This window comes from Crinia signifera, chromosome 19 (genome assembly GCF_055691185.1).
Source record: "Crinia signifera chromosome 19, ASM5569118v1, whole genome shotgun sequence".
In the NCBI taxonomy this organism is placed as follows: domain Eukaryota; kingdom Metazoa; phylum Chordata; class Amphibia; order Anura; family Myobatrachidae; genus Crinia; species Crinia signifera.
In genome coordinates this window covers 115,365,366-115,384,722 of record NC_139226.1, presented here as the reverse complement: position 1 = coordinate 115,384,722, position 19,357 = coordinate 115,365,366, and the positions used below count along the sequence as shown (strand labels likewise).

Genomic DNA, 19,357 nt, shown 5'->3' with positions numbered 1-19,357 from the left:
CGCAGAACAGCCTCTCTCCCCTGCTCAGCACACACTGCTGTCCCGTGTGCTATGTTGGGGAGTGAGGCAGTGGCTGCCTGGTCTCTCTCTCCCACTTGTTTAAAATTTCCCACAGAGTGTGGCCACACCCCCTCCAGGAGGCCCTGCCTGGTTGCCATACCCCTTTAATTTTACCGGGCCCGGTCAGCCTGTCGGAGCCCCTGGTTCTGATGACTTTCAACTTAAATTTTTTTACTGCTTTCCACCTCTCTCTCTCTGGCTGGATCTGCAACTGTTTTATATATAGGTTGAGTATCCCTTACCCAAATATCCGTTATCCAAATTATTCCGAAAACCATAGTCTCCAAAATGTACTTTAATTTTTTATTCTTTGCTAAAAACACTGGGTACATCTGTAACTGACACTACTGGGGAAATAACATGTAACTGGCACTAAAAATGTGCAAGAACTTGATTGTTTGGCATTCAAATTCTGGGGGAAATGTAATAGGATGAGAGATTTAAAAAGTGAGAGGTTTCATAACAAATCTCCAGTTTCTTTTAAAGCGGCAATCATTTACACTGAAAAATCAAAATGTGGAATAATCCGTTATCCAAAATTATTCTGGTCCCGAGCATTTTGGATAAGGGATACTCAACCTGTACTTATGGGCCCTACATACGCAGAGATTTGTGCCAGAGATTCATAACGGGAGATTCAGCAGGGGAGATTTCACTCAGATAATGAGCCACATACAGAGGGATTTGTGTCAGAGATTCATAATGGGAGATTCAGCACGGGAGATTTCAAATCTGTCACAGAAAAGTGACGTAAAAAAATAAACTTCATCACAAAAATAATGTTATATGGTATAGTAACTGCTAGTCAGCATAGGCCTAACATAAAGCAGATCCAGGCAAAGCTGAACTGAAATGTATTACAGAGCATCGCAGCGCCACATTGTGTGTTGTACATAAGGGCTAGCTAGCAACATCATGTAATTTAAAGGTTAAGAAGACAGTACTTCATACTGATGGGCCCCACACACAGCACAATTTTCAGGCATTTTCTGAGCGATTTTACTAAATCGCTCAGAAAAATGCCTGAAAATGCATGTAAATCGCTGTGTATATAGCCCACACAGCGATTTACATGCGCCGCCGCCGTTCTGAATCTGCGCAAGATTCAGAACGGACGGGCCGTACAATTCAGAGCAGTCGCTCAGAAAGCTCCTGCTCATCTCCCGCATGTGTGGCCGCGGGCAGATGAGCATGACACCGCAGCTGCACGCACCTGAGTATGCCGGACACCGCCGCTGAGCCGATGACGTCACACCACCGGAGACTGCCGCCCCTCCGCGATGATGGACTCTCTAGTTGGTAAGTATTTTTTTTTTCTATCATGTGCTGAATGAGCCCCCTCCCTGGCAATTGCTGAATAAAGCACCTGCTTCAGTCCTTACTGCTGGCATATGAGAAAATATCTGCTGGGCAATGTGAGGAGTTTGCTGTACAGTTACCTCAGTATCATGCAGGAGAAGGGTGCTTCATACATTGTAAATGGTCTACGCTGCCCGGTTATTTGGTGCAGACTATTCCCCCCAAAAATAGTCTGCACCAAAATTTTTTTAGTTAGTTGTGCATCTCTCTACATGCTACAGCTAGAATTGGCCATTTTTAAATGAGAAAGAGGAAGAAAAAACTTCCTGTGAATCAATGATTCATTTATAATGCTGTGACTTTATAATGCTAACGTAAAATAAGTTATTTTTGTACATTTGCAATTCCAGCACACAGTTTTGCAATTCCAGCACACAGTTTTGCAATTCCAGCGCACAGTTTCCACCCATTCCCTGCCAAAGCAGAGGTATTATTATTATTATTATAATTTTATTTATAAGGCGCCACAAGTGTTTCGCAGCGCCGTACAAAGGAACAATACAGGGAGACAAAACTTGGCATAACATTGAATAAATAACAAAAATACAGTACAAATAAAGAGCACCACAGTTCAATACACATTACAGCTTAAATGTAAGTAGTGAGGACCCAATCAACATACAACTAGAGGCTTGAGGCCAATGATGGAGATGAGTATGAAGATGGTCACTGAGTGTTGGAGTATAGGAGAGCTGTGAGTGAAATGTGAAGAGAAGAGGGCTTTGACAACAGGAGGGAAGAGGGCCCTACTCGGAGGAGCTTACAATCTAGTAGGAAGGGGAGACAGACAGATTACAAGAGGTGCAAGCGAGGGGGTGGTGGTTAGATAGCAGGATGTAAACAGGTACTGTACATATTCCGTCACTTTCCTCTCAGGGTGGCATGAGACTATTAACATTGTGTGCACAGGCATCACCAGGCAGCGTAGACAATTAAAATGCTGTAATTATAAAGCACCCTTCTGCATGATACTGAGGTTATTGCAGTTTGATGACATGTGGGGCTGTGACAGTCGTGACAGATTTGAAATCTCCCATGCTGAATCTCCCATTAAATCTCTCTGTATGTGGCTCATTGTCTGAAAGAGTGAAATCTCTTGTGCTGAATCTCCCGGTGTGTATCTCTGGCACACATCTCTGCGTACTGTATGTAGGGCCCTTGAGGAAGGAGTTAATCCAGGCATTCCTAAAAGGGGGAAATGAAGGAAAAGTTGGAGACTGCAGTCTCTGACAGTGGGGATAATAAATGAGAGGGGCTGTCACATAGATATCTCAGATGTGAAATTGCACCCAGCTGCTTGTAAGCAAACAAATAGCTTGGACTTGCGGCTGGTTGAATGGAGCATGAGAGAGGTTAATGGCACTTTAACTCATTTCCAAATGAAACTGTTGGGCTCTCTACAAACCAGTACAAAGTCCTGGTGTCACCGTGTCCCAGAGCAAGTAGTGGGACAGGAGTTATTAGCAGCTCCTGGTATCGTTGGTGGCACAGTGGGAGCAAAAAAAAAAAAAAAAATATATATACTTACCCAGTCCAGAGACCAGCATCGCATCCTCTCACTCCTGCAGCATCCTCTGAGTGAAGAGAGCGGACGCGTCACGGTAGACCAGGAGGCAGCGTCAGCAGGACTGCAGGTAGGTATCGGCGAGGCTTGATGGCAGCATTCGGCGTCTTCAGCCGCTCAGAACAGCCCTGCTCATCTGCCCGCGGCCACACATGCGGGAGATGAGCAGGAGCTTTCTGAGCGACTGCCCTGAAATGTCTGGCGGGTCCATTCTGAATCTTGGACAGATTCAGAACGGCGGCTGCGCGCATGTAAATGTGTGGGCTATACACACAGTGATTTAAAAGCGTTTTCAGGCATTTTCTGCATGATTTGTCTGCGCCATTGGCCAAATCTGTAAATATGGTAGATTGGTACATATGCCCTATTTACGAATCGTATTTTGGCACATATTCGGCCGTTGGCAGTTGTATTCGTTCATATTAAGGATTTGAGTTGCTGTGAGAGATCCTCACAGTGGTGGGTGCAATGTTTAACTGAACTTCAAGTAATTGACTTGGCTGTATTTGTATTTATACTAAATAAGGTTCCCATATCCACCAGGCAGCACCCACCACTGTGAACATAAACATCCATTCGCAGCCTGTGGGGAAACACCCACATCATTCGATGGTCTCCAACCAGCTGGGAAAAATCAAACCTGTTTGATTTTTCCTAGCGGATCGTCCTGATGTGTGGGGAAACACTCTCCCAACTGCCCTATAAGTAGGCGGACACTGACCAGCAGTGTCCACCTACTTTACCTCTGCAGCCTCCAGCCGGGTCCAGGTGAGCCTGCACCGCCGTCCCCTCACCACTGCCATCCGTCCAGCTGCCGGGTCGGGTGGCTGCGCCATCTCTGCTGCTGCAGGGAAGCTACCGGGTGATGGGGAACAATGTCTGGGACCCAGGATGCCGGCCGCTGCTGGGGACGGGCTCAGCGAATCTTCCCCCCAGGTTCCTGCTTTGGGAGAAGCCTCAGGTGCAACTGGAGGACGCCGGCAGGCTTATGTGAGCACCGTGTCCCGGCAATAGGTGCAGCGGCTGTAAGTAGAAGTACCCAGGCACAAGTTCCTGGGGATGCCGGGGGTGTGGAAGGTGGTACTGGGGCTCTCTCGTGTGCTGGAAGCTAAGGAGACTCTCCTGGGACACGGCGCTCACACAAGCCTGCCGGTACCCTCCAGTTGCAACTGGGGCTTCTCCCTCAGTAGGAACCTGGGGGGGGGGGGGGGGAGGGCTTCACTGAGCCTGTCCCCAGCAGCGGCCGGCATCCTGGGTGGGGGGACCCAGACATTGTTCCCCATCACCCGGCAGCTTCCCTGCAGCAGCAGAGATGCCGCAGCCACCCGACCCGGCAGCTGGCTGGATGGCAGTGGTGAGGGGACAGCGGTGCAGGCTCAGACATTGCCATTGTTCCCCTTCACCCGGAAGCTTCCCCAGTACCACCTTCCAACATCACCAGTCCCCCCACCCCCGGCAGCATCATCCATCCCCAGTTATCCCTGCGTGATCCCCCCTGCGGCTGCATCATCCATCCCCAGTCATCCCTGCGTGATCCCCCCTGCGGCAGCATCATCCATCCCCAGTCATCGCCCCTCCCCCCCCACTTGCATCATCCATCCCCAGTTATCCCTGCGTGATCCCCCCTGCGGCTGCATCATCCATCCCCAGTCATCCCTGCGTGATCCCCCCTGCGGCAGCATCATCCATCCCCAGTCCCCTCTTGCTGGGATTCACAGCAGAACCCATGATTTTTTCTATCTTTTACAATAAAATCAATTCTTGGAGGGGGTACCCCTTCATTGGGGGGGTCCCCACTTCCCCAGGATACCCTCACTATCCACGTTGGTGTGGAGTGGATTTTATATAGTGTGGCGAGCCACTGAGCCCGAAGCATGGTGAGCGGACGCGGAATACATGTAAAGTAATCACGGGGCTCGCTGCGCTCGCCACGCTTCGGGGTGGCATGGATAGTGTGGGGGGGTGGTGCGTAAAACCTCTTTTTAGGACATACAATCATATCATTGTATAGCTAATGTAATGGCATTGCACATCCTATAAAATCGCATGTGATCGCATGCGATTTTGCGGGAGGTGCGATGCGATATATTTGGGCACAAAGGGCATTGAAAAAATTACATTAAAAAATCGCATCGCATGCCGCTATAATGGCCCGTGCGATGCAATGCAATTTCCCTACGGTGCCGTACGTAGAAAATGTGGGCGCCGTTCTAGGAAACAAGTACCCCCTTTACACTGAAGGCTGCGATTCGAATTTGTATTTAAAATACAAATTCATATCGGTAACAATACGAATTCATATGAAATCGGAAAATACGAATCAGTCAAATACGAATGCTTTGTAAATTCCCCTCTGGAATATGAATTTGTAAATGACATCCAACGGCGATGTCAGTCGTATTCATTCATATTCAGAATAAAATTTTTTTGTAAATTTTGCCCACAAAGTCCTTGATTTACAGGCTCTGTATTCTGTAAAATGGAACTACATGCTCCATTATGGAGCAGTTCACTGTGGCACCTCCGTTTCACCTACACAGTGATTAATAATTAATTGAAAAAAGAAGAGAAAAAATACAAATATGAATGGCTTTTAGCTACAGTGAGATTACCATTACCTAACATTCACATAACTGCAACATTGTTTCCATAAATGACACAGTTAAGTGCTGAATTTTCAAGGTATCAATAAACAAACACAATGTTCTCTTATAGTGGTGTTGAAGGCTGCTGGAAAAAAACAGTCTGCCCTGATTCAGCATTAAGGCCCATACACACTAGAAGATTTGGCAAAAAGGTTTCTGAATGATATTGAGGCCAATGTCTTCTAGTGTGTATGCCTAATCTTGTTAACGATGCGCGCCCCCTCGCACCATTAACAATATTGATGTAGGCTGAACCTGCAGCTCAAGCAGCCAATATTTTTCATGTCGTTCAGCATGAGATGGCAGCAGCAGCACAGCCACGCACTGACGCTGGTGCTCCACAGTTGTAGTGTGAGCTCCAGCCATTGGCCACCGATGATTTAATAGTTTGTTCTCCCCACTCCCCGACAATTTTTATCATGCTGCTTCATTGGCCACTGGCCATTAATGTTTATAGCATGTCAATGTAGCATGCATACACCCACAACCCACCAAATGTATAGCCTACATGTACATCTGTGTGTGTAAAATAAATAAAACATTGCACTGTCATTTACCATGTTAACAATAAATAAAAAAATAAAAAATAAACAAAAAATCAATACAGGTACCATGTCAAGCTTTTATTTGTGGATCTACAAGAACAAACATTCCTAGACAGGCCAACCATGTTTGGAACTGTAGTTAACCCCCCCAAAAAAGACAATTGTTTGGAAGAAAGGCTCCAGTTCACTGAAATACAGACATTTTTAAAAAAAATTGTTCAAAACAGGCAGACACTGCCCGCCCACTTCGGTGACATCAGAAGTTGGCTGAACTAAAAAAAAAATATGTTTGCTGGTTGGAAGTTAAGTTGGTTAGATGTGTGGAGAACTGTTTTAGTTGGACAGACAAGTGGGATGGTTGGAAGTTTGAAGAGTTGGAAAAAAGTTGGTCTGATGTGTGGCCAGCATTAGATCTGCATGCACTTTCTGAGGGAAGTGGGTGGGCTGCCAGCCCCCAACGTCATCAGCCCATTAGCATGAGAACGCCCAGCGTTCTCATGGGAACTCCCATGAAACGCTGGGAGTTCCCATATGCATATTTTTACAATGCAATATAGATAGATGTAACTCTCTCTGCACATGTTACATCTGCCCCCCTGCATCCCTATGTACCAAACTCCTAAAAGCTTTTCAGAGTTGGGCCTCAGGAGCTTATACCCTTATACCTCTCTCCAGCAGCCAACATAACAACATACATAAGTCCCATGAACACTAGTCCAGGGGTGGCCAACCCGTGGTTCTTTACTGCATGAGCTGTCGCACAGCATCTATTCAGGGTGATGGGGGACTCTCCCATCGGCGACCCCCCCTAACCCTGCCTGTCTCCCTGAAGTGGAGACGGGCAGGGACCTGCTGCCCACCCGCCGAGAGATGCAGGCACATGCGCCCCAGTCTGATGGAGTCGCTCTCGCCGGCGGGGACATTCTGGCGAGAGACGAGCACACATGAGAGGGGCTTCATCTGTAGGTATGGGGGTTGGGACAGGATGTGTATATGGTTAGCATTACTGCCTGGCAGTGCTGAGGTCATGGGTTCAATTCCCATCATGCCCTAAATTGAGTTTGAATATTCTCCCCTTGTTTGCGTGGGTTTACTCCGGGTACTCCGGTTTCCTCCCATAATCCAAAAATATACTGGTAGGTTAATTGACTTCCAACAAAATTAACCCTAGACTGTCTGTGTGTGCATGTACATGTGGAAGGGAATATAGATTGTAAGCTCCACTGGGGCAGGGACTGATGTAAACGTTCAAATATTCTCTGTAAATCTCTCTGTAAAGCACCCATTACACATGACGCCACACCACACTACCCATTACACATGACGCCACACCACACTACCCATTACACATGAAACGCTGGGTGTTCCCATGAGTGCATCCCCTCTCCGGCGCCCCCCACCCGCACTGGTGGGTGCGAATGTGCATTATGAAATCATCCGTCCCCCTGTATGAATGCGTGGGGGGGCGGGGTAAGTAAATTAGAATCAGGCCCGATATCCGCTATGAAACAAATGAGAAACCTGTTGTAAACTAGGGTCCAAGCCCCAGACCCAGCTTCTGTATGTGGGAACAGTACACTTTTATTTCTTCCAGGTCCTGAACAATAACAATATTTGTTCTAATCTCTATATCAAAGTACAAAGTAGGGATGGCCATCGTTGATTTTGCCATCAATGGTTGCATCGATAGTGCATTACTAGACAATGGATGACAATCAATATTTTACATATCGATGCTCATCCATTTTCTTTGATTAATTGGCCTGTGGGCCAATCAAAATATGGGGGTGGGGCTTCATATCCCAGCCCCATGGGGAAAAAGGCAAAATGAAACTATTCGTTTAAGCTTGACATCGATGGTGGGAAACCATCTGGTTCTCCCCCATCAATGGTAAAACTATTCAACATTGGCCATAAACCATTGATGATTTCTAAACATCGATGGTTGATGGCCATCCCTAGTACAAAGGGGTTGGGATCATTGGGTCTACAGCATGATGGTCGACATTCATTAGGTCGACACCAATAGGTCGACATGGGTCTATGTCGACATGGTTATAGGTGAAAAGGTCATTAGTTCGACATGTCGTTAGTTCGACAGGTCATTAGTTTGACAATGTGTAGGTCGACAGTCAAAAGGTTGACATGGTGTTTTTCACTGTTTTTTTGACCTGAATGTCAACACAGTCGACATGGAGACAGTTTAAAGTGCACCGCATCCCCTCACTACGCTCGGCACACTATTTTATTCTCCCACCATGCCCTAGTGGATGGTAAGGCATGAAATACTGCATGTCGGCACATGTCGGCTAAAAAAATGTGAAAAACCCCAAGTCGACCTTATGACTGTCGACCTAGACAATGTCGAACTAACGACCTGTCGAACTAACGACCATTCGATCTAGAACCATGTCGTCCTTTTCCCATGTCGACCTAGATCCATGTCGACCTTTTCCCATGTTGACCTAATGGTGTCAACCTAATGACTGTCGATCATCATGCTGTAGACCAGGGCTGGGCAACACCGGCCTTCCAGATGTTAGTGAACTACACATCCCAGGATGCTTTGCATTAGTTTTGCTATGTGGCCATGCTGAAACTGATGCAAGGCATGCTGGGATGTGTAGTTTATCAACATCTGGAGGGCCGGTGTTGCCCAGCCCTGCTGTCGACCAAATGGCCGCATCAAATACAAAGCCTGTCCCTTCAGCATTAAAGTGAAGAGGCAATGTTACTAAAGCTTCTAAAAGAGCTGATGTTGCCCATAGCAACTAAACAGATTCTGCCTATCATTTTCTAGGATGCAATACAGTCTGTATTCTCTAGCACAAATAAATACATAAACTAGGATCCAGTTTAATCAGAAGCCGATTAACCTATAAGTATGTTTTGGAGAGCCACTAGTTAAACTCCTCTACAGAAGGACCTGTCACATAATACAGAGGATAGCGAGGTCACGTGTCACTGCACCAGGCTTTTATTATGAAGTGTACTGCAGCACAGGCGGCTTATACAGAACACAAGTCATCAACAGACAGAGGATTCTGCTGATGTCCAACTGAATCAGCTCCTGGTACACTGCCACCCTTTATGTTTCACCCAGCGCACAGCAACGCTTCAATCTGCAAATAATACTGTCTGAACGGCTTCAATGGATTATATTTTATCTGCAATTTACCATACTCCAGGTAATGTAAAGAAACTTTGGATGATGCTGCCATCTTAGTGATGCATTATTCGTGTACATGCTGCTGCTGTGTAATAGTTGTTCTGCGCTGACACAGTATTGGTTTCTCACGAATTGCATATATAAATGTTTTTGTAATAATTACAGTTTGCAAATGTACCGATCATGGCACGATTTGTAGACTGTATGTGGCAACTGCTAATTCATTTAAGATAATAGGTACAGGTTGATCCCTTATCCAAATATCCGTTATCCAAATTATTCCGAAAACCATAGTCTCCAAAATGTACTCTTATATTTTATTTTATTTTTGCTAAAAAACCTACTGCATGTTCTCGCAGCCTATTGCATTTATCTAGTCCTGTTGGAGATAGAGCGCTATATATAATTATTATTAATAATAATATTAAGCAGAGAGAGATAAAATACCAACCAACAATGTCCTAACATGAGCTGATTAGCTGGTAACTTATCTTCCACCACTTTATCTCTTTCCAAGGCTTACTAGATCTACCCCATAGCACCACAGCTGGATAGGAATGGCATGCCCAGCCCATATGGCAGCCTGAATGCAGGTGGCAATTCATTTAGGCTGAATGCCAGGCTAGGCGGCCCCCCCACTCCCTCTCAACGTGTGTTACCACGCACAGGCTACGAATGGATGCTTACGGGGAACACCCACATCATTCGATGGTCGCGGAGCACGAATGATGTGGAACGTGTACGCATATGTAAGGTTGCTCTGAGCAATGCGTGCACCCTCAGGAGGAAATGGTGATGTCCACCCGTGTGACAGCCTCATTACCATGAGAACGTTCATGAAATGATGGGCGTTCCCATATGTAATGGGGCTGCCCGCTGCCCCCCATGTCCCTCTCCGCCCCTGCCCGCTGTCCTGGGTGCGTGCACCCAGTAATCCCACTCCGCAGTGGGTGCACGCACATGCGCAGAAATGCGCACAGCCCGACCATCGGTCAGGCTGCAAAATACCTCCCTCAAATCTAAAAACCTAATTAGCTGTGCAAACTAGTGCACATGAGCACCTTCAGGGTTCATGGGTTACCCTGAATAGGGCAATTAAATATATAAATAGCATTTTTAGATGACATGGTAGAATATCCACACAGCTATGAATGCTGCGAGATTATTAAGGTTTAAATGGGCAGCAGCATGATTATTAGTGGTGAATGTATCCTAAAGCAATAGTTGCTAAAATCGAAAGTGCTGAGCTGTATGGGTGTGGTACAGGGGTCCGACAGTCGGGATCCCGACAGTCATTAGCTCGACGTCAGGATCCAGACTGGCTGGACCCAGACAGCATGGTGAGCGCAACTAAGCCCCTTGCGGGCACGGTGGCTCACTACGCGAGCCACCTATTCTATTCTCCCTCTATGGGGGTCGTGGACCCCCACGAGGGAGAATAGCCGGTGACCGTCAGGAACCCGTCTGTCGGTGTTTTAACAGTCGGGATCCCGACGTCGGGTAAATGCCTGTCGGGATCCCGACTGTCGGGACCCCGTCCGGCACCCGAGCTGTGTATACAGCTTTGCTTGGCCCGGTAAAATGAAGTGGCATGACCAACGGGATGGGGACATGGCTACGCCCCTGTAAAAAAAAAAAAACCTAAGCAGGGGCCATAGGCAGCAGGGTGCTGGTGTGTATCCACACCCACTCAGGAAGAGAGAGGGGGACAGGCTGCAGCTGTCTCTCTCACACGGCACTGAGCAGCGTGTGCTGGGCTGGGGAGAGAGGCTGTGCTGTAGTGGCATCACTCTCCCCACTACCCAGCTCTCTGCAATAGGGAAGGGAGTAGCGGACTCAGGGGCCCTCAATTAGACCTGGGCCAGGGTCAAAAGAATCCCCCCTCCACACTCTCAGCACCACTTTTTATATTTCTACACACATCCAGGGCAATCTTAACGCATGGCCTTTCTGGGCAGCTGCCCTAGGGCCCCACAATTCTAGGGGTCCTCAAGCAGGGGTTTGCTGGTGTCTACAGAGTTTCTTGTGAGGCTAATAGAGATTGCTGCTCCTCTGCATTGGTTGTGAAATGCACAAAATTAGAGCTGTTGGGAAACATTCTCTACCGGCCTGCAGCCAAATAATTGGTTAATGGCTGTAAGCATAGTAATTGCTGGGTGGCTGGTAGCAGTTGGAGAGGCACCATGGGAAGTTATGATTTTATTTTTTATCTTAGGGTCCCCAGTGCATTGGTTTGCCTAGGGCCCACAATGACGGTAAGATGGCCCTGCACACATCTCACCACCTGTGGCACTCCGGAATAGATAAAAGACACTTCACCAGAGTCATTGTTCAAGGTTTATAAAAACACAGACCTTAAATAACACACACCCTGTGAATTTGGCACTCCTGTTTACGAAGACCACCATCCAAACACTTCTGGTTACAGGACCACGCACCTGGCCGTGTGTCGGCATCATGTCAAACCAGGAAGTAGCTCATATTTGGTGATACCTGTTACCTAGCAATATACAATGGGGTTATTCTGATTCACTCGGAAAGGCACAATCACTCTCTAATGGACAAAACCATATGCACTGCAGGTGGGGCAGATGTAACATGTGCAGAGAGTTAGATTTGGGTGGGGGGTGTACTTCAAACTGATATCTATATTGCAGTGTAAAAAAAAAGCAGCCAGTGTTTACCCTGCACAGAAACAATAAAACACCCAAATCTAACTCTCTCTCCATGTTACATCAGCCCCACCTGCAGTGCACATGGTTTTGTCCATTAGAGAGTGATTGTGCCTTTCCAAGTGAATCTGAATAACCCCTAATGTTTAACAAACAATGCAGGATGTATAACAGGATATATGATATATGAAAAAAAAAAAAACGCAATATAGAGCAAATGTAAAGCACGTGACTCATGTACCACAAATATACAGTTCAGAAACAATTGAAAATAATTTGATCATTTAATCAACGGGGAGACAGAGATGCATTTTATACCTTGCCTCACATCTTAATCTCTTTCCCCTGTTACCGCCTAGCAGAGATGCCGGGACATGATCTATCATTCCATATTTGATGAATGACACACTATGGGGGATCTCCCGTTGCCATTCCCGACTGGGGAAATGGCAGCGGGGCCATATTTAATGCTGTCTTCCCCAACAGCATTGAACAGGGATCTCAGCTGAACGAGCCCGACTTCACAAGCAGCTCGCCGATTCCCTGACGCTTCTCGTGGCCACGCCCCCTTCTCTGCGCTTGGCAGTCGTGACCCATCATTGAATACATTGAATACCCCCTCTGCCATCATTCTACAAAACAGATAGGGTTTACAATGCGCTCACCTTCTAGCAAGCTTCTGTGGGTGCACAGAGGGTTGCTCTGTATGATGGAAGTATACTGTGATAATGCTTACATGCAATCAGTTGCGGGTGTGACCAAAGATGTTTTAATAATAAGATGTCTGGAAAAATATTGTTTGGTTAATGCAAAGTGTGCTTTATTATAATAAAGACTTGGTGCAGGTACAGGTCCCACTGGTGTGGGTTCTATGTAGCAGTGGGGGTAGGGGAAGGGGGCTGATGGTGGCAGCACACGGTGTGCTGGTCTGTGGTGGGCGGTAAGTCTGGTATGAAAGTCCGCAAGTGCAGACAGGAAGGGAGGATGGAAAGTCGATGATGGAACTGGGGCACAGGGGTTGGTGCAGGGGGCTGGCGTCCCGTCCCCCCGCAGTGCACCTCTCACCTGTGTCTGTGATGATCGTCCCGGAAGGTCCCGCGACGTTCTGTTAATCTTCTCCAGCCGCCGCACTGACAGCGTGGATGCTGTGCTGTGTGCCCGGCTCTGTAGTTGTTACGCTGAGCGCGACATCCGGGTCCCGGCGCCTGGTTGCCAAGGCGACCCCAGCCACGCTCAGTCTCGTCTGAGTGCTAGCAAAATCCCCTTGCATACTATCATTCTACAAAGTTGGGGAGTTTTTATCACCTTGCGCTGTCAGGTGGTTCTATACTCTGAGAGAAATACCTCTGAACAAAATGAACACTGGACACACCTTGTAGATTGAAATCTTTGTATAGATTGCATGAAAAAAGATTATTTAATAGTCACAATAAACTAAAAGTGAATGTACAATGTACAGTATAACAATTCTAAAATCAACACATAAAAACTTATCAAGCACTAGTAATATGTGACATCACGTAAGTATGGTAGTCTCCGTAAATGAAGTTTGGGGAGAGGGAGGGGGGGGGGGGGGGGGGGTTAGTAGCAGCCAGTAAGCAATTAGTGTGGGAAAGCTTGCTAGACCAAACCAGTAGGGAGTCAGTGAAAGTCGCCAAGCATATGCACAAAAGCCGTTTTTAGCATGTGGGCTTAACACGCATAGGAAAGTCAATGGCAGTAGCACAGTCTCATGGCAACAATAATCTCACCCTTTAAAGTTGGTTGTGGGTTTGGTTTTTTGAAGCTGGGGAGCCAGATGATCCGATGGCTCAACCTTCCTGATAATAGCGGGAGCCCGAATGTGAAACTCTGGGTGGGCTGAATCAATACGACCGGAGGCTTGGTAACCCACTCGGTTAGTGTGTCCGCTGGCAGGGTTTGCAGAGCCGGGCTTGCTGGATCCAATAGCGGGACGGGCAGGTGGCTGCGTCTCGGAGGCTGGGGAATACAGCATACAGCTGATTATGCAGCAGCTGGGATCACGGAGAACGTGGACGTGATGTCACAGAAGCGGAAGTGACGGATGTCAACGCGTTTCGTTTCCAAGGTAACGAGAACCTTTTTCAAGGCTTTAAATGTACTGTTTCTTACCCACATACAGTATGACAGCCCACGTGGTCAAATGATATGGTACAGTATACTAGAAATCTTGTATTGCAGGTAAGGTGATGTCGAATATCATACAGTATGTAAACTTTCAGGAAAATATGCTAGACTCATTTATCAAATAATGTTGGAAAACATTTCCTCTCACTTGTATTTGGCTTTAGGTTAAAGCAGGGCTGGGCAACACCGGACCTCCAGATGTTAGTAAACTACACATCCCAGGATGCTTTGCATTAGTTTTGCTATGTGGCCATGCTGAAACTGATGCAAGGCATACTGGGATGTGTAGTTCCTCAACATCTGGAGGGCCGGTGTTGCCCAGCCCTGGGTTAAAGTATAATGAGATACATGGGTGTTGTTCAAATTGCTGGAGGCTTGTGTGGTTGACATTTGTACACAAGTTGTTGCAAAGTGTGTAGTTCAGTCTAATTGAAGTGAATAGCTGAATTACAAGCAAACTAGGTTACATGGGACAGTAAGTGGGAAACCTCTCTTACTGGGACTAATTGTAGGGTCCCGGCATTTTTGCACTAAAAAGAGACTTTCAAACCTCTTTAACGGCAAATGATTTTTAGGAATATTCCCCTGCATTATTTGGAAGTTGAGCTAAGACGATTGCTGTTAGGACCTCTTTAAGTAACAGTAGTAAATTTATCAACCTAAAGGAGAAGACCACCTTTAGAACCTATGTACAGTGACTGAGATCAGTACAGGTTTGGACAAGTCTCTTATTTCCTCTAGAAGTGGATTAAGTACTGTTTGAACCTGCATAAGTGAGAATCTTTATAAGTAGGATAAATCCCTTCTTGTGCATAGATAAGTGAGATAATTTATGACATCGGATTAAATGCAGGAAAGCGAGGAGTCTCCGCATCACTTTTTTTTTAGAAAAAAATTCTCAATTCTGTGCTGGGCATGTGAAATCGCAGTCAACATTGCCACTACCGCCTGTTGTGACAACTCCCCCACCCACGAGCTGCTATCCATCCACCACCGCTGATCGTATTCACCATTTGGTGATAAGCTCCTGCAGCTCTGCCAGTCTTTGGTGTTTCCTTCTGTAACCCCTGGTGCTGTAATGTGAGCCCTCTGGGAAGCAGTGATTGGCGGTCACTGTATAAGTGAGTATGATTTTTTTTACACTGTAATCAGCTTGTGTATCCAACGAATACACATAGGCAGGTATTCAATGCTGTTTGCGAGTGGTGACAGCGAGCAGGGCTTCCTGCTCGCTGTCACCACTCTCCCTGACAGCATTCAACACAGCCTCCGCATCCGCCAATTCCCCCTCGCTCCGTTTTTTGAGCGAGGGAGAATTGGCTTATGCGGCTCCAGAATCAGCGAGATCTCGCTGTTTTGGGGAATTCTCGCTGTCCTGTGACGGCGAGGATTTCCCCAGTACGTTGAATAGAGCGAGCGGCCGGCGCGGGGGTTAAACAGCGAGGATCGCTGGTTTTCAGCAATCCTCGCTGTTTAACCCCCTCGCCGGTCGCTCGCTGCGGCATTGAATACCCCACATAGAGTATCTGTAGATGATAACAATAGCCCTGCCCCTGCACTGCTTTCTCCTAGGGGCGGAGAAAGCTGTGCAGAACTCCTGATTAGTATGTGAGCCTTGTAATTTGCCAGCTGAAGATGGCCTTGTTATTGCAGGGCTCAATTTGATTTTTTTTCACACTTCTTAGTAAAGTAAGTTTGTCCAGATCGCAAGTATGGGAAATGTGATCTGGTTACTAAGATGCAAATTAAAGCTGTTTTTCATGAAAATTGCTTCAAAAGCCCTGGAATTTATACCATTAATACTAAAATAATGTGAAAAACATATGAAAACATATTTTTTCACATTATTTTAGTAAAAATAATGTTAATAAGTGGACCCCAAGTGAGGCTAAATGTGCTGTCCCTTGAGATCCCACTTAACCAGGTTTCTCTGTCTGTATTACTGTACTTTGGGTGAATTATATGGAAAAAATATAAAATGTTTAAGATATGCTTTAAATTGTAGATAGTAGCACTGTAAAGTTCCATGCACACTGGGCGATTTTGGCCAGGGTGTATGGACAGCGATCGCTAGCCTGTGCACACTGGGCAGCTTTGAGCTGAACGCAGCTAAAAAAAACAAAACTGAGCTGCTTTAAGCTCAAAATCGCCCAGTGTCTGTGTATGGGCCATAATGTATAGTAGAGAATAACAGGTAACAAGTTATCTGAAAGGGCCACCTGTAATTGCGCTGCCTTGAACTATGTGGAGAAGGAAAGAGGACTCTTTTTTGGGGGGCACTCTAGAAATGTACAGTTGTATGATTTAAAACTTAACTTTTATTTCTGTTATTTAAAAGGGATTGTATCTATGTAGCCTTTATTATTAAAAATAGCAGTGAGCTGTAAGTAAATAAGCTATGCTATTGGGAGTATGATCCCACAGTGGGGTCAGGAGTGTGTAGTACTTTCACTTCCTGTTTTAAGGTAAGGATGTGTGCCCAGCAATATTCAGCTGGGACTTGCTAGAGGCAAGATAAGATATTAATTTAGGTAAAGTAAGTAAAGGGTTATATTCCCTGTTGGTGTAGAGACTGCGTATTTACTTAGACTGTGTGTCTTAATCATGCGCTAGTTAGAGAGAAAATGTTAAATAAGGTATGTGGATATGTTACTGTTGACAGCTTATTACTGACATAACAAGATGTCTGCACCCAGTACAGAATTTGACCATACACAGGTATCTGCTGCTTTCACTAACAACAGATAAAATGATTCAAGGTATATGGATTGGTTACTGATGTCAGATAATTCCTGACGTGATGAGTTATGGGCACTCAGTACAGAATATATTGTTAACCATACATAGGTGTCTGCTGCTTTCACTAACCACAGATGTCAAGAGAAACTGCTTAAATAGCCCAGTGTGTATGGGAGAAAGTTGAGCGAGTCTCCCTAGTTAGCAGATTTTTTTCCTGATGTGCAGTCCTCAGAAATGTAGTTACTGTACCAGCATACAAAGTTGCAAAGGTATGAGTGGTTTTATGTATCTTTCCACCCGTGGAGATATGAAAGTTAGGCTAATGATTGAAATAGTCTAGCAAAAAAACCTCTGATCCCCCATCCTTAAAAATGTAGACACAGTGAAAACATGCATTTTCCAGTTAAAGTCAATAATAATGTATCAATTGTATCACACTCCAATAAAGGAGATATCTGTGTCTGTATGATCTCCTACATAAGCTTACAATGTTGCAATCAAAAAATTCAGGGCATACAATGTTTCCTCTAATACCCATTTCAGACCAGCCACCCGGCAATTACACAGCATTTTTAAGTGCCGGATAATTTTGCCGGGTGCAGCCGGACCAAATTCACACCACCCGCAAATTACCGGGTTAAAGTTTTTCAACCCGGTAATTTGCCGCAAAACCCGTTTTTTTTGGTGGTGTGAAAGGGTCAACACGGGTCCCGGCACTCCAACCCTGGTCAAGAGCAGGGTCGGAGTGCCGGGATTTAAGACCCGTATTGACCCTTTCACACCACCAAAAAACAAGGGTTTCGCGGCAAATTACCGGGTTGAAAAGCTTTAACCCTGTAATTTGTTTTGTGATGTGAATGGGGTATAAGTGTGGCAGCAGTAGTTAAGATCAGTGTTAATTCACAGTCATGGCTAACCAGATGATTGATGGCTGCCAGTTGTTTATGAGATAAGTCTGTCCCTTTATTCGCCAGTCAAAGATTCTGCTGTCACTGGGTCATACAAACGTGCATAGGACCCAGGATGAGAGATCTCTGTGCTGGGCTGCGGGGTCAGATAGTAATAGATACAGATTGACACTTCGGCTTTTGATATGTATAGGGATTGCAAGCATCTCTGTTGTTATGCTAACATTGCAGGGTAAATATTGCTCCTTTGTTAATCAATGAGAGAGTGCCAGAGTAGTGAGAGATAGAGGCAATAGTAGTTGCCGTGGCAGCAGGGAGCCAAAGATTAAGGTTAGATAAAGTGCTTGATGTACAGTGGGATGTGATGTCATGACTGTAACAGTAGAAGATCACATCTCACTGTACATCAAGCACTTTATCTAACCTTACCCTTTGGCTCCCAGCTGCCACGGCAACTACTATTGCCTCTATCTCTCATGACTCTGTAACAGTAGAAGATCACATCTCACTGTACATCAAGCACTTTAACCTTACCCTTTGGCTCCAAGCTGCCACGGCAACTACTATTGCCTCTATCTCTTTTTTTTAAGGATGGGGTATCAGAGTTTTTTTTTTGCTAGACTATTCAATCATTGGCCTAACTTTCATATCTCCACGGGTGGAAAGAAAAAAAAAACACTCATACCTTTGCAACTTTGTATGCTGGTACAGTAACTACATTTCTGAGGACTGCAAATCAGGAGAAAATCTGCTAACTAACTAGGGAGACTCGCTCAACAGGGGTGGATTGGTTTTACCGGGAAACCGGGCCATTTCCCGGTGGGCCGGTCCAGACCTGGCCGCTTCACCCCCCCGGGCTGCTGCATCTGTGGTTAGTGAAAGCAGCAGACACCTATGTATGGTTAACAATATATTCTGTACTGAGTGCCCATAACTCATCACGTCAGGAATTATCTGACATCAGTAACCAATCCATATACCTTGAATCATTTTATCTGTTGTTAGTGAAAGCAGCAGATACCTGTGTATGGTCAAATTCTGTACTGGGTGCCGACATCTTGTTACGTCAGTAATTAGCTATCAACAGTAATATATCCACATACCTTATTTAACTTTTTCTCTACTCACACACAGTCTAAGTAAATACACAGTCTGTACTCCAACAGGGAATATAACCCTTTACTTACTCTACTTAAATTAATATCTTATCTTGCCTCTAACGAGTCCCAGCTGAATATTGCTGGGCACACATCCTTAAAACAGGAGGTGAAAGTACTACACACTCCTGACCCCACTGTGGGACCATACTTCAACTTATTTATTTACAGCTCACTGCTTTTTTTTAATAATAAAGGCTACATAGATACAATCCCTTTTAAATAACAGAAATAAAAGTTACATTTTAAATAATACAACTGTACATTTCTAGAGTGCCCCAAAAGAAGAGTCCTCTTTCCTTCTCCACATAGTTCTATTTATAATCGGACTCAAGGGAGCACCACCAACTCAAAATTGTTGCCCCAACCCCCCCCCCCTTTTTTTTTCTTT

The 19,357-nt window shown here is 45.7% G+C and overlaps 1 protein-coding gene across 1 annotated transcript in view; it reads left to right on the top strand.

Moving 5' to 3' along the window:
* Positions 1-9,151: 9,151 nt before the first annotated feature.
* The window catches only part of LOC146042917 (carotenoid-cleaving dioxygenase, mitochondrial-like), a 95,515-nt gene continuing 85,309 nt past the window's right edge, over positions 9,152-19,357 (top strand). Inside the window, exon 1 of the mRNA XM_083163201.1 lies at positions 9,152-9,361. Coding sequence (XP_083019327.1) covers positions 9,325-9,361 — 37 coding nt within the window. The 5' untranslated portion in view covers positions 9,152-9,324. The remainder of the gene's footprint in view (positions 9,362-19,357) is intronic.